At 38.3% G+C, this 16,815-nt stretch overlaps 1 protein-coding gene across 1 annotated transcript; it reads left to right on the top strand.

The window, feature by feature from the left end:
- Window positions 1-4,976: 4,976 nt before the first annotated feature.
- On the top strand, window positions 4,977-15,973 carry LOC144636028 (polypeptide N-acetylgalactosaminyltransferase 2-like). Its single transcript, XM_078495166.1, has 15 exons — window positions 4,977-5,284; window positions 5,495-5,688; window positions 6,181-6,279; window positions 6,709-6,776; window positions 7,471-7,536; window positions 8,098-8,219; window positions 8,976-9,063; window positions 9,353-9,440; window positions 9,589-9,692; window positions 9,894-10,020; window positions 10,340-10,432; window positions 10,698-10,781; window positions 11,913-12,042; window positions 12,845-12,964; window positions 14,743-15,973. The coding sequence occupies exons 1-15, from the start codon at window positions 5,084-5,086 to the stop codon at window positions 14,890-14,892; spliced, it is 1,734 nt and encodes a 577-aa protein (XP_078351292.1). The 5' UTR covers window positions 4,977-5,083; the 3' UTR covers window positions 14,893-15,973.
- The last annotated feature ends 842 nt before the right edge of the window (window positions 15,974-16,815 follow it).

Here is a 16,815-nt window from a genome sequence, read left to right as displayed (position 1 = left end):
TCACACGACACAACATATGATTATTTTCACGGCTTTCGGGTTTCTGTTGAATCTTGTGTTTCTGTCTCAACAAAACAACATAGCATTTTTAGTATTTTTAGTGCACTATCAGCAGGCTTTTCTACGGGTAGCTTCTGCTTTTAGAAGACGTAGACTTCGCTTGAATAGAGGTCGTTTACGAAACAGCCCTTGGTCATGGACTCTACCTCATCCGGTAGAGTCATGGTTTGAAATACATTTCACATTCCTCATTTAACGTTAAATAACTGTAGAAAGAGCCAGATGGACCGGGTAAAAAGTTATTTTGTCCCGCTATTGCGCTTGCCAAACTAGTAGCGACGAACGAACCCGCCGTAATTTTATCCAAACATGTTTTGCGTAATATGACAGTTTAATGGTTAAAAAAACAAAATTGTTCGTTTTGCCAAAATTTGGAAGCCTCCGAGGCAGGACTTCGGCTTCTTTGAAGATTGGCGTATATTTGGCGATCCGCAAAAATTTGACCAGATTTTAAAATTGGGGGTCGCACTTATTTTACGCTACGTGTTGACATATTTATGACTTAAACAAACAAAATTCGCTCAAGTGCGACCCGGTGTCGCAGTGATCTTGGCATCCCCCAAATTTAGGCACCCCCGTCCCAAGATCCCTAGTGAATTTGGCATCCCCTGAGGGGATGCCAAGATCACTAACAGCGTTGAATACAGCAGACTGGGGCAAGTGAAGCAAACCACAATTCCACTAAAAACCATTTTGCTTTATCACAAAGCTTTGGTCATAAATGTAATCGTTCTTAGCAAACAATATTAGCGTCTTTGCAAATATTCGCAAAGGAAAACAAACCGTTTGTCGGTTTGATTCAAGTCCGCGCAATTATTCTTAAAGCCGAATCACGCGCCGGAATCCCTTATAGTAACACCCACATGGTGCTTATCGATAAACTTTTCAAGGCAGGTTTAATAATATTTCAAACATAAAAAGCGATTGTAAGAGATTCCGATTTGCTCGGTGGATGAAAATTTCACATGCGAACATGCTTGATCAAGAAACTGACAAAGGACTGTCACGCAATAGAAACTCGATATGTATGCGGTCACCAGGCTGTGAAACACCTTGTTGGTTACTTTTCTATTCACAATTCTCACCACAGACAAATATGGGATGGGATGCGGATATCACTAGGGATTTCGGTATCCCCCCAAATTCCTCGTCCTCACTTTTGTACCCATTTGAAAGCCTTTCGTCTACGTAAACTAATTTTTATTTTTAGTATAGGTTAATTCTCAGAATACTCATCGGAGACAATATAGTAGGAAGGGATACCCATAACACTAGGGATTTCGGTATCCCCAATAAATCACTATCCTCATATGTCTTGTCCACGTTTTCAACGTTTTAAAGTTTTTTTGTTTCATCTTCATGCCTTAGCTGTTTGTAAATGTTCTAACCTTGGGTCGATGCTCGAATACCTATATAGACTAAACCGAAATCACAAGGTAAAAGTCATTAAGATAACCCAGCATTTACTAACCCTAAAACCTTTTGCTAATAACAATACAAGATAAGTTCACAGACTCGAGAGGTCAGTTTTCACGCCTGGCGATCGCATTCATATCGAGTTGCTATATTGCGTGACAGTCCTTTGTCAGTTTCTTGATCATGTTCGCATTTGAAATGTTCATCCACCGAGCAAATTGGAAGCTCTTACAATGCGCTTTTTATGTTTGAAATATTAAAGGTTTAGCGATAAGCACCATGTGCGTGTTAGAATAAGGGATTTCGGCGCGTGGTTCGGTTTTAAGAATTATTGCGTGGACTTGAATCAAACGGTTTGTTTAGCTTTGCGAATATTTGCGAAATCGTCAATACTGTTTGCTAAGAACGATTTAATTTATGAAGACAAAGCTTTCTAATTAAGCAAAATGGTTTTTTAATGGAATTGTGGTTTGCTTCACTTGCCCCAGTCTGCTGTTAGTGATCTTGGCATCCCCTCAGGGGATGCCAAATTCACTAGGGATCTTGGGACGGGGGTGCCTAAATTTGGGGGATGCCAAGATCACTGCGACACCGGGCCTAATTTGCTTTTGAATATGATACCGTAAGGTCAAAGTGGATTTATCACGAGTATCAGATGTTTGACATGTCGTCCCAAACTAAGTTGTTTTTGTTTCTTTCTTTTGTTTATACCCATATCCGTTCCCAGGGGCGCAATCTTAAAAAGGTCAAGCTTTCATTCACACACGGCGCACACACAGAGAAAAAAATGTGCGTCTTTTTGCAAATGTTTGTTTTTGTCTCTTTCTGTTTTTTAAACCCATATCCGTTCCCGGGGGCACACACGCACACACACAGAAAAAATATGTGTCTTTTTGCAAATATAAATTTAAACACAGCCAATGTAAACTCCATTGTACCTGAAGAAGGCTGGTTTGGCCAGCCGAAATATAGTACAAAACTAATTCTATCATTCTACGTTGTATCGGTCTCTGCTTTTCAATTTCAGTTTTCTTTATGTCAAACCGATCAGATCACTAATTTGATCCAACGTATACCGGTAGGAGATCGTAGACGGAACGAACTTTTAAAGAATTTGAGCCACCCTTTACGAAAACAGCATATATAGCGACCGCCCATTTTGCAAACACTCCGCTAAAAAAAAAAACAATACAGAATTTTTATTACTAACAAAGACACGATGACACACCTTTTCTAGTGGACTTCAGTATTTTTAGTAAAAAGCAGTCTTGAATATATAAGCGTTTGCATTTTATACGAGAGTCGGCAAAAAATCTTAAAGTTGCGATAGATCAAAGAAAAAGCACGTTTTTCCACATTTTTGTCACCAGCTTTCATGGAATCAGATCTGAGTCCCGTTTTTCTAAGTTTTTTTTTAAGGTTTTACCCAGACCCCCCAAATCAGAAGACAGGCAGTGACGCAACACAACAGAAAGACATAACAGTTTTGCAATGAACGGAAGAATGCTAAAAGCCTTAACGAGATGTCTCATCGAAACGACGCACGAGTTACTGGCAATGTGATTAAAGAGCTTAAACCCCTTCCGAAAGAAAGCGACTTTAATAAGTATCTGTCGTACCCGCTGGGCAGCGAGTCGCGAGGGATATGAAGTTTTTTACAGCCTTGTGAAGGCTCTGGAGATTATGACACATATCACCAATGAACGGCTATTTAGAGAAGAGTATAAGGGTATGGAACTGCGATCACGAATCGGAAAAAAGCGAAGTCCTTTTGGCATGTATGTCCAACTTTCAGTTTATCATTCTTGTGACCGTAATGAAGTGCTTGACACGCTGAACATGAAAATTGCATGGGATTTACGTAAAGTTAAAGGTGGCTTAAATCTGAATTCAAGTTGGTTAACCAACTTTAAGCTATCAGAAATGTTGTTAAAGGTGATTATTATAAACCGACCTTTACGCTACCGTGTGTTAATGTGATTTAAAGTTGGTGTAAAGAAGTCTCGTTATCCCCTTTTAAACTTGAGTGAAAAGCTGAGAACTCGAGAATTGCAGACTTGATAGGAAGTTAAGATACTACGACTACAATTCAAAAGCGAACCTTTTTTAGCGCAAAACTCCCGTATTACAATGTTAATGTCGACCGGAGTGTCTCTATAAACATGCAGAGCGAAGAGTCGCTCAGTTCTTATAATTGAGCGCATGTAGGTCTTGACTCTACTTTTGATGCTAAATGACCGCTCGGGTGTCGCAGTGGACACTGGCATTAAAGAAGAATCATAAGAAGTGTTGTTACAATACGTTTGGGCACAGGACATCATTCGTGGTTTCGATGCTTTCCACTAGACCAATGGGTTTCTCCACAGTATGTGCACACTTTGCACTTCATCTTAGAACCTCACTGTCATAGGCTACCTTATCAGAAAGATCACCCCTGTAATTTTCGTAGATCGTATTAAGCACTTCTCTGCTGGCGATGGAATTATTTGGTGGCAACAGATAATTACCTAGAAATCGATCGTTATGGTCAGCAACCTGTCGTTCGACTCTTGTACCATACGATCCACGAGTGGTAAGTAAACAGCTCTGCGCTTGCTTGGGCGTGTCTGCTGGCACATTGACGCGCTGTTCTTGGGCTGCAACTATTATTCGCGGCACTCTTGTTTCTATGCCGCATTCAGTTGCCATTCCCTCTGCGCGCCCACAAAGATTGTCCCAGCCCATCGGGTCAGAAAAAAGTTTACAAAAAACATCACAACGCGTAGAGAAAATACACGACTTCACCCTTTGCATTTCTTCTATAATGTAAAAAAAATCTGAGAAGTTATTGTATGCAGTTGCGTACTTCTCGTAACTGGGAACGTGCGCCCCTGGCAAAGGCCGGACAACGAAGTATAGAAGGCGTAAGCTCAGGTGGATTCCTTGACAGTCGGATCTTAAAGCTTGAGGAAAGGCATTGATGCAGCCTTTGAGCACTGGTAAAAACGTCTTTTATTACGTACATGTATTATTATTGGAAACTAATTACAGTGTCGGTTAGGTAAGAAAGCCCTTGGGAGGTTTTTAGGAGCCAATCAGCTTTCTAGTCTAGAAACTGGACTAGATTTATTTAGACAGGCTTATTATTAGTTCGGCGCTATCAAAGCACTACTACTATACTCTGTTCCAAAAGAGCCTGGCTCCAGTGGCTTTACGCGCGGGTCACTAAAAGACATGCCCCATCAAAAGATCTTGAAAAGAAATAGTTTTGACGGTAAAAACAGCCTGAAATCGATTAAATTTCTGATTCAGAGCATAAAAAGACACTTGCACTTGTCTTTTGAAAAATTCTAGGCCATCCAACCTAATCCAACCAATCCAGCCAACCTAATCTCGTACCCAGATGTAGCTAGATGTCAAGTATACTTACCACGAGGGTTGAGAAGATCTGGGTACGAGATTACATCCAACCCTCCCCTCCCACGTTATAAATACGTTCCATTGCCTGGTTACCTAGGCATCCCTTCACGACTCAGCAATGGCTTCCACGTCGGCATACTAAACTAACCGTTTACAAGTGTTTTCAAAAATGTTTTGATGGTACTAGACTGTTTGTTTTTCAAACGAAATGAAATTGCTCAGGCGTAGGAAGACAATTCTAGTTATTTTAGTAGCAATATGGCTTGGAGGAATGGTTTATTTTCTAGCTCCGTTGACCGGATCAAAAGACGATACCCGCTCTGATAGTCTGGATTTTGGTGAAGGCGAGGACTCACGTGAAAGAAGTTTTGAGCAGAATAGCGACAATGGAGGCACTTACGATGACAATGTAAGCTTGTAGAGAATCTTGAACGCTTTGTTGCCTTCGGTGATTTGTAAACACCTATGTTTATTCCATTATTTTGATAATCTTGTCAGTCGAAATGAGAATTTCAATATAAGCGATTTTATATTGGCCAGTTAAGCTTAATTTTATTATTATTATTGGAAAAATTAATTTACATTCTTACTCTGCAATCTGATTTAACTTTGATCTTAGAATGAATTAGGAGGGATACGAGGAATACCAGATGAAATAGACAACCGTAGGATAGAAGATTTCGACGTCAAGAACTATTTAGCTGTCACCAGGGTGAAGAAGGGAGATGATGCTTATGCTAGCAATGCTTACAATCAAGAAGCCAGCGACAACGCTGCCTTTGATAGGGAAGTCCCTGATGTAAGAGCTTCCCAGTGAGTGTAAAATATTTTTTTGTCTTTTTTCAAATTTTGGTTAGTAGCACTGTGTGGTTCCAGAAAATATCCATACCCCCCCCCCCCCCCCGTCCAAAAAAAAGGGATTTGCCCTATGACCGCACACCCCTTTGGAAATTCCAATTTAACTTAATACAATTCCTCCCTGGAATTTCAAATCCCTTCTGTCGGGGGGAGTATATATGGATATTTTCTGGAACCACACATTGCATACACAATATTAATGTCAGTTTTATAGAATGCTGGTAACTGCTATAAGCATGCCAAATAATTTTCTCCTCATTCTCGGAGTTGTAGCTGAGTTTAGTAATTGGTGCTTATACACAGTGCAGTACTACAGGGCTGCAAATAATTTTTTTCACTTGTCCTACTAAGATACCATCTTGGTTGGACAAAACAAAATGGTGTTAGGACAGATTTTTATTCATTTGTGTCGTAAACACTAAGCTTTAATTTTCTTGTACTTGACAGGTGCCAAGAAAGAACATGGCAGACTAATTTACCAACAACAAGTATTATTATTTGTTTCCACAATGAAGGCAGGTCGGCTTTATTAAGGACAGTCATAAGGTACATACATGACTATAATTATAATATATTAAAGTTATATGACTGTACAGTGTACATTGTACTTTATTGTATAAAGCTATATTTTTTCTTTAATATTTGTTATTTTTTGATAGTACTCATAATTTAATGCATGTTTAAGGAATTAAGGGTAAACTGATTTAAATTCTTAGTATTTTTTTAGTCATAATATACATTATTGTAAATAGGTAGTTTTTAAATCTCTTATATTCTTAGTATTTTATAATTTTAAATTTTTTATATTTGTAAGGCACATTTGGTCATATTTACATGGTAATTTGCGCCATAGAAATCTTAAATATTATTGTTATTAATATTAACTAACAAAGGAAATCATCAGACTCTAGAGTGAAATCATGTTGACCTAAAATTAAATTCAAATTACAAATATATTTTTATTTTAATTTGCAGCTCTCTCAAAAGAAGTCCTTCTAACTTGTTGAAAGAAATAATTCTTGTGGATGATTTTAGTGACAATCGTAAGTTACATGTATATAATTGCAAAGTACCTACTATTATTACATTCTAAAGCTCAATCATAAGGAGATACAGTGACCTCATGGTTAGTGGGCTGGGCTGCAGATCGCGAGGTTTGGGTTCAGCCAGGCCTGGGTAGCATTGTGTTTTGGGACAAGTCTATGTCTTATAAATAACCCTGTTTAGTGTAAGTGCCTCTGTCCACTCAGGTGTACAAAAGGGTACTGGCTAATTAAATGCTGGGGATAAGCCAATGGACTAGCATCTAATTCAGGAGGAATTACTTAGAAAAGAAATTACTAGTACTCCGAGTTGGTCAATAATGTGGAAACCAGTCTCGGTATAATGGGCCACTAGGCCCAGACGCAGATTTAACCTTACCTTAATCCTACACTCTATTTAACCTACAACTCGCTTATAACCCTGAAGGTTTGTATTTGTTACTGGCAGTTGTTACAAGTGGTGTTTACAGTATCTAGCCAGTGTCACCAGGCTTACATGTGTGCACATCAGTGATTGCATTTGTCTGAGCTGCGAGGAGAAGTTCATTCCCATTTTCCTTGTATTTCGGGTCATGATTTGCAAGATAGAAGAGACTTGTGCAAAAAAAAGCAAGAAAATAAAAAGGCTGGCCTCACAAGGTAGTATTGATCTTAAAAGACTGACTTTCTTGTTGAATTCTTTTTATGTCCTTAGCTGATGATGGAAGAATGCTCGCCAAGCTGCCTAAGGTGAAAGTTCTTAGAAATAACCAAAGAGAAGGTAAAAATCCTATTGTCCCATTCCCATTTCCCAGCCTTTTGTTTTCCCGATTTTTCAAATCCCAGTCCCAGTTCCATTGTTTATTTGTTTGTGATTCCCAGTCCCAGTGACTCACATCCCATTTTCGCAGTGATGATTGGCCCAAATCCTACTGTAGTTCCCATTTTAACCCCTTCAGGCCCCTCAATTAGACAGACTGTACGTACATGTATGGAAAAAAAAAGATCAAGATATGTCTGGATATATCATGTACAGTACAGTCATATTAAGTTCTTTTTAAAGGGGTCAGGACTGCATTACAAAGCTGTGCTCTTAGAATAAGTGCAGGGTGCCCAGGTGCTCTTATGTAAGAAATCTTGGGTGCCCAGCCCTTAAAAGCTATTGTGGTAGCGAAGTTGTACAAGTCGCCCAAAGACAAAAGTAAGTCGTCTGTGGCAACCGGGCTCTGCTAGAGCACAGCTCTGCATTTCATCACATCTTAACAGTATAGTCAATGTATACTAGATACTATGTCTGGCACCTCATGACTGACTGTTAAATTAATTGTTTGTGCCTGTACAGGACTAATGCGATCACGTGTCCGAGGTGCAGATGAAGCTAAAGGAGAAGTGTTGACGTTTTTAGACAGTCACTGTGAGTGTAATAAGAACTGGATAGAACCACTTTTGGAGAGGATTAAGGAGGTATTTTCTTTTGTGGCCATTGACTATTTGATGTAATTGTTTTGAAGAATGATTTTTGGGGCATTTTTCGGAAGAATGATTTTTTTTGGGCATAGGATGACTTTCGTCCTGGGATTAATTCATCTTGGTGTCTGGTCATTTTCTTGGGATTAATTCATCTTGGTGTCTGGTCATTTTCTTGTTGTCTAGTACATGATTTCGTCCCGAGATGAACTCAACACAGGACAATGACATCACTGTCCTGAGCACAGGGTTGAAATGTCATCCCGGGATGAAATGTGACCAAAAATGCCATGTAAACAGTCTTTCTGGGATGAAATGAAAATTTTTTCATCCCGGGACGAAATTCACCCTGGGACGAAACTCATCTTGGCTCTCATGTAAAGAGGCCCTTAGGTAAGGGTAGGTAACTACTTTAAAAAACTTCTTAATTGAGCAAATATTTTTGCTTTGTTTTTTGTATAATTATCTATTAAAAAATTGAATTGAATTGTAAAGAATTTAAAAGGGAGACATCGTACACAGTACATACAACTTGTTGAATGTGCTTCCTCGCTTCCCCAGAAAATATCTGAGAATGTAATGTTATCAAGATACATGTATATATATTCAGAAGATTTCTTTTAGAAATGAGAATTCTTGTAAATAACAACTTACTGTAGATCCCTTTTTTGATCATTGTAGTTTTGCCAATGAACAGAAATAAATGCAATCTAAAGATTTTAACTATGGCCATTTCTGCCATTATCTTTTTAGAATCGGAACATGATTGTAAGTCCAATCATTGACGTAATTAACATGGACACATTTGAGTACCTTGGATCGTCAGCAGATCTCAGAGGAGGTATGTGTATAAGTACATTGATTTCAAATTCCATTCCATCCATTTTCTCCTTCCACTCCACTCCTCTCCCCTTGGTCCCCTCCATTGCCTTCTTTCTCCTTTACTTTCTTTCCTTTCCTTTCCTTACCTTCCATTTCCCTTTTTTCCTCTTCCCCCCCTTTCCTGTCCTGTTCTGTCCTGTCCTATCCTGTCTTGACCCATCCCTTTCCTTCCCATTCTTTCTCATCCCATTAATTTTGTGACACTCTATGTTGCAACTATGTGACCTTTTAAATTTGCATTTCCTTAGGATTTGGATGGAACTTGAATTTCAAGTGGGACTTCTTGCCTGCAAATGTGCTCGCAGAACGATCAGGTCGACCTACAGATCCTATCAGGTAAATATGCACACTGTAATAATCAAGAACAGTCCAAGGCATGCAATTCCATTTCATGTACTTGCAATGTACATTTAATAATAATAGAATTAATAAAAAATAATAATTAATAATAGATTAAATTATTATTTCAACTTCCCCTTTGCAGAACTCCAGTGATAGCTGGAGGATTGTTCTCAATCGACAAAAAATGGTTTGAAAGAATTGGAAAATATGATATGGACATGGACATCTGGGGAGGAGAGAATTTAGGTCAGTCTACCTCTTTTTAATTTTGTAACTTTAATTATTTCTCTTAGCTTTGCATAAGCTCATTAATTTTGGCAAAAAGTTCCAGCCGGTTATTTTTAATTCTTTTTTGTCAGAGTGTAATTGGTTTGAATAATCAAAAGTTTAGGGTGTCATCTTATAGCGAATAAATACAGTATGTTCACTTGTTGTTTCATTGCATAGAAATCTCCTTCAGAGCGTGGCAATGTGGTGGCAGCATGGAAATCATTCCTTGTTCAAGAGTCGGTCACGTGTTTAGAAACAGACATCCTTACAAATTTCCTGGAGGCAGTATGAATGTCTTCCAAAAGTGAGTATGTCATATATGATTCATTCAACTTGAACATAATGACTGATCAGGCCTCATAATTAAAAGTTTACATTTTGTACATGATTGTATGTATTGATTTACTGTAAGTGCTGTGCACACGTGCAGTGTCCATACAAGGCAGCCTTGAATTACAACTCCAGTACAGTGTATTATTTGGCCCTGCAACACTCTTTCTGCATAAAATAAATGTTTTAAATAATTTTCATTTCCAAAACACTTCAAGTACATGTACTCAACAGAGACATTTGTTACTGTACAAATTTTATTGTGTAACCGCAGTATGTTATTTGTTTTTAAGGAACACAAGAAGAGCTGTAGAGGTTTGGATGGATGATTATAAAAAGTTCTACTACGCAGCTGTGCCATATGCAAAGAACACACCCTATGGAGAGTGAGTTCTAAATCTTAGAGTGAAAAATAGTACTACACTGTACGCCCGCAAAGTGCATGCAAATTTCAGCCTTTGATAAGAATTATTGTGATTATTTGGAGCAGTCACGTCTTCCCAGAACTTCCCTAGTTATAAGGAGACTATCACATCAAATCGTTATTGCAACCCAATTAAATAATAACAAATGCAGATGCCATAGCATACATACTGTAGATTTATAAGACCCTCATTTGCTCACTGTTTCCTTGTAATTATTTTCCAAAAGTATTCAGGGCCGACTGGAGCTACGCAAGAAATTAAAATGCAAGCCTTTCAAGTGGTATGTTCAGAATGTGTACCCTGAGCTGAGGTAAGAAAGCGTTCGTTAAATTACAATCTTTCTAGGAAATAAGTGTCAGTATTTACTAATTTTTAATAACCAAGCAGGCTTGGTTTTATGATCAAGTTTGATTGCGCACACACACATGAAAACATACGAAGTGTGCCAAACAGCTTTTCAAGCCTTTTGTTCAAAAAATATTTATGAAGAAAGTCATGAATTCAATGGTGGATGCACCATAACTTAAACAACTAACAATTGTCTTTTTAGCTGCTGTCAATCATATTTTACAATAACAACCAATGTTCAAATTTTGAAAAAAGACCAACATTATTGATCAAAATCGACCCACAGATGTGACTGTTTGAACCCACTGTCAGAGTGAAAGGGCCACTAAGATGAATGATGCATTAAAAATGTATAGATCTGTTGATTTCAAGAGCAGAGTTTAATTTGCTTGTTATCAAAAGGCGCAGTAAAAGAAATATGTGGCACTTTGTAAGATGAATTGCATGGTTGTTATTTTGTCTTGGTCTGAAACAATAAATTAAGTTTTAAAAAGAGCCAAAAAACTTAAGGTCAAGTCTACATACGAGCCTAGTGGCCCACCAGGCTGGAGATTATCCTGGTTTCTTTAGCATGACACGACTAGGAGTATTTCTACCCCCCACCCTGGATGGGATGCTACTCCCATATGGGATTACCCCCAGCATTAAATTTGCCTGTACCCATTTATACACATGGGTGAAAAGAGGCACTATGAGAGTTAAGTATCTTGCCCATGAACACAACGCAGTGTCCTGGCCAGGGCTTGGGATCCCAAACTACTCAATCTGGAATCTAGCACACTAACCATTAGGCCATGGTGCCTCTCAGGCAAAAAAAAAAAAAAATAAAACATACATGTATAAATAATTAAACAGCTCTGACAGTGTTTTCAGAGGGAGTCTAGCAACTGACAGTGGCAGATCTAGGAAAGGGGCCTGGGGGGCCTGGGCCCCACCTTATTTTTAGGCCAAACTAAGGCCCAAAGGGCCAAGAAAAAATTATTCTTGAGAAGCCCCCCCCCCCCCCCATTTCGGGGTCTGGATGATCAGGCCCCCTGGCTTACGTGAATGCCTGGATCCCTCACTGAACTGATGTTGGTTTTGTTGTCCTTAGAGTTCCTGAGGATGACGACACCACAGCATTTGGAGAAGTGAAGCAAGGAAAAGACTGTATGGATACCCTTGGTCACACCAGTGGGGGTACTGTGGGGCTGTTTGAATGCCATGGAGCTGGAGGAAATCAGGTCAGATTATCTTAAATAAATTTACTTATGTACATGTAAGTGCACAATGGGAGTGGGAACATAAATAATAATTATTTGTGTTTCAATTTTTATCTTTATATACCTGCCAACTCTCATGCCTTAGGTGTGAGTCTCAAGTGTGCAATTTAAAAACTTTGATCTGAGTTATGACAACCATAAATGGCACACTATTTCAAAAATAGGTGAACTCAAACCAACGTGAGAAATGAAGGAAATGAAAACGTTGTGTAAAATGAGTAAATGACGATACTTTCCCTGAAGTCCCAGAGTTTTGAAAAGAAAAGCATTGGAAACATGCATGCATGCACTGAAATCGGGATATGTTTGGAATATCTTCGGATGTCTCCAGAAAACTTCGGACATGGTCGTACGGTATTGTCTTTGGAAATTCTGGTGCTCTCAGGATAAAAATCTCACTCCTTTGATGCAGAAAAAGTTGGCAGGTATATCTTTTTCTTTCAGTCTATTTTTATTATAGGTAATTTGTACCATTTAGTCTATTATTTTTGAGTACCAGTACTTTGTACTGGAAATGTTTCATTGCATTGTTGTTTACAGGTGTATGTAATGAAATTGCCCTGAGGATGACCTCTCTAGTATGTACATTAATTTTTTTCTCCCCCAAATAGTACAAAATGTAGCTAAGTGCACCTCTTTGAAGTCTTAATATTATGGTCAAGCAATTTCTGTAAACAAATCAAGGTGCTGTAAAAAGGAAGGGATGTAATTATTTTGCTACTGATGTTTGTGCATGTTTTGATCTCCCTTTACATTTTGACAGCTATGGAATTTTGTCAAGAACAAGATGTTGAAACATGATACACTTTGTCTGGAAACTGCAAGTGAAGAAGATGGAACTCCTGCTGTGTTGCTGGAATGTAATGAAGATAACTCCAATCAGGTACATAAAATTATCCATAAAAAATTGCTCTGTCTCACATTTAACAATTATTCCATAAGTGCTCATTGGCTATAACTATCTCATATCCAACAAGTGCAAGTGGAATAATTGTTTTATGGAATAGTTTTTATAATTGAGTTTTTTTTTGTTTCAATATTTGAGCTTCCCAGCTGTTCTCGCTGATGCATACACCTACCATACAACTGTATGTGGGGTCCATGGTATATGAGCTCATTTACCATTGCCTGTCAACCAATCAAAACTCAGGAATTGCAATATACCATGGCTAGTTTTTAATAAGTAGCAATAGCCTCCTATACAGATAAAATTATTCTTTGGGATCATCACGCATTTCTCCCCTAAGCCCAAAGAGCATCTGCATAGAACTTGATTAACCCTTTGAAGAACAGAGGTGCCATGTATAATTTATGAGGGTTCTTAAATTCCCTATATTTAACTACAGGGCAAAAGATAACCTAGGCAAAATCATCTTTATGTGTCCTGTACACTAAGTGTACAGTTTGTAATTTGCTAACTGAAAAGTCCAAAACATTTTGCTTGCCCATTAATTGGGCTAGTGACTAATAAAATCCACCAGCCCTGGAGAAAAATTCACGAGACAGGACATCCAATGCATGTTGAGTTTGAAAAATGAATTAATTTCATTGTACCGTAAAGTTCCGTGTATAAGCCGCACCCGTAGATAAGCCGCACCCCCGATTTGGAAGCTCAAATTTTGGAAAAAAAATATACAGACCATAAAGTTTGAAGTTCAAGTGAAGTTCTATTGGTAAACAAACAAAGGGCAAACAAGCACGGTTTCGAAACACTGACACGGTGGTTGTTGCAATGTTTAATATAAATTAAGTCTTACGAAAGCTAAATTTCACTTGTCATACCTCCTTTTTAGTTTGAGTTCACAATATCTTAAACTTGGATGCTCTCTTGATATCATTTTTTCGAGATTATCACTTCTAAACACTCCTGAAACACTTGTAATTCGTTCGAATCGTTCGCGAATGATGAATGCTTAGTAGCCAAGCTCTGAATTGTAGAGAGGAGTCTGGGCATTAAAAACAAACATGGCGGCATTTTCTTCGGAAGAAATCACGTTTTTATTTCAAGATTCTTGGAAACTGCTACCCGCAACAGGATAAAAACTTCATGCAGAATAAGAGTTTGTTAATCCAGCAGATGTATTTGCTGTGAAGGTCAATAAAAAACCGAAGCGGTCGGCCATTTGCCTTGTGAGTATTTGCGTTTATCTTGGTGCTTTCTCGCACGCGGCGGAAAGACATGACTCGAAGTGACTGGCACTCTTCACTGCAAACAGCTTTGCAGAGGAACTAAAAGGTAGTGAACAACAACAAAGTTTTCAGGTTGTTATATGTTTATTCAATGACGTCTTGAGAAGTTTTTTATGAATATTAATTAGGCCTTTGAGAACTCCAACCAGAGATGTTTCCGTAGATAAGCCGCACCCCCGATTTTTGACTTGAATTTAGAGGAAAAAGGTGCGGCTTATACACGGAACTTTACGGTACATGTTGATTTAAAAACAAACCTTTCCTTTCATATTGCTTATTGATGCTGCCGCTGTGGATGTTCTTATTAGAGAACGGTTTAAGAACATGGTCAGCAGTAGCATCGGCTGCCTGGAGGCAAAGAGCCTACAGCCCAATTCTCCACCAGGAGATTGGGTAAATGACGACGATGATGATGATGATGATAATGATTGACCTTTTGTTATTGTTTTATTCTCTCATATTACTCTTCAGCACTGGGAGTATGACAAAGGCTCTAACAGGATTAGACATGTTGGCTCAGGGAAATGCCTAGACAGTAAAGATCAAAAGGATAAGGGACTTATTTTAAATTCTTGTAGTGATTCTTTTAGTCAAAGTTGGGCATTTGAGGTAACTCTCTAGCAGCGTAGGTGTTTAATTCTGTACAGTTTAGGTAAATGTTTCATTGTTTTGTATATGAAGTACACTGTCTACATTGTAATAATGCATCTGTTAGTTCACCTTATAGTCCAATTTTAAATAACGTGAAGTTAGCAAATATTTTTATAGGGCAACTGTTACTGATTTTGTATGCAAAAGTTAGGTGTCTTATTTAAGAAAATTCAGTTCAAGAAAACAACATTCACTTTCAATGAATTGCAGTTTGAAGAACACACTGGTAACCTTTAAATTCTTATGTGCCTGTAGATGTTGTCTAACAATAGTTATCCAATCAAACAAAATTATTTTAAGTTTTGGATTGATGCTAGTTTGAAAAATTAAAATAATGTTTAGCGACAATCTTACAAACATGCCATATTGATTTAGCCATCAATAATTTTAAATAAAAATTAGTGATAAGGGTATATATTTAGCTTATTGATAAGTGAGAACATGTAAGCACAAGTCTAGTCAAGAGAGCATTTCCAGCACATTCGCAGACTCATATAATGGCCGGGGTTTCAATAAAACATGCCTGGCGTGATTACCGGTAACCAGGTACTGAATGATTCATTGCTATGGGCCAGCATAAGCAGTTACCGGTATCTAATAATTATAAAAGTCAAGACGTGGTATGGCCCTATCGAACAAAATGCAACATAATATCTTAAAAAAGGTTGTGGTTAATCATCGTGGTAGAGCACAATAAAAAGTATTTTTTGTTTGTCTTATGACATACAGCTGTAGTCACTTAGGGTGACTACGTCGTGAGACAAACAAAAAATACTTTATTATTATTGCAACATAATATCATCAGAAAAAATTAATAAAGATTCTTCCAAAACTTTGTAAAGTGGCAATGAATGGTGTAGTGCATCACTGTAACATAAGAGGTGTATATGGAATAATTTTACTAAAAAAGGCTCATTCAGGGTCTTTGTGCAACGTCCTGAGGACATTCATAAGAGACTTTCATAACTGAAAGATAATAATAATACACGTACAGGCTACACTTCAGATGTATCCTTGTAATTTATGTAAGGAAGATTGTGAGGTTATTAAGTTGAGAAATTAAAAACTTCATGAATTTTTACTGGTAATCAATAAAAGAAAATTTAAAGTATGGCTACACTTCTCAATTTCTTTCGCCAGTTTCTGCTTCTATTTGTGGTACATGTATTGCTTTTTAGTTAAGTCTGTGTTGTGGACTAGTGGCCCATCTACCCACAGCATTTAACAAATAGTAGTATCATTTCTTCCCCCCTCCCTCCCTGGATAGGATACTACCTCACTGCAAAGTTTTCCCCAGCATACCCATTTACAGTGGCGGATCCAGACTCAGCCTTTCAGCCCCTGATCAAAGAGAGAGAGGAGGGGGTGGGGTTTGGTGGGGGGTTGTTTTGAAAGAAATTTTTTTGTGGTCCTTTGGGCCTTAGTTTGGCCTAAAAATAAGGTGGGGCCCATGGCCCTTCCCCTTGATCTGCCACTGCATTTATACACCCTGGGTGGAGAGAAGCACCATAATTATATTAGAGTAAAGTGTCTTGCCCAAGACCACAACATAATGGCCCTGGCTGAGGCACAAACCAGTTACCTGGACCACTTCACCAGGAGTGCAATGTGCTAACAATTAAGCCACCATTCCTCCCTTGTGGGGCATCATATTGTTTCACTGGTTTTTGTATGGAAGTAATTGATCACTCCTATTGACATTCTGTTACCTCAAATTCAGCAGCAAATTCACGAGTACACATACCCATTCATACGCCTGGCTGGGGAGAGGCGATATGGGAGTAAGTATCTTGCCTAAGAACACACCACATGAGCTCAACCAGGGCTCAAAATCAGACCACTTGTTTTGGAATCCAACACACTGACCATTAGGCTGTCACGGCTTAATGGCCA

This window comes from Oculina patagonica, chromosome 13 (assembly GCF_052425735.1).
Source record: "Oculina patagonica isolate OP01 chromosome 13, crgOcupat, whole genome shotgun sequence".
In the NCBI taxonomy this organism is placed as follows: Eukaryota; Metazoa; Cnidaria; class Anthozoa; order Scleractinia; family Oculinidae; genus Oculina; species Oculina patagonica.
Note: the sequence above shows the minus strand (reverse complement) of the source record. Positions and strands in the feature narration are given on the sequence as shown.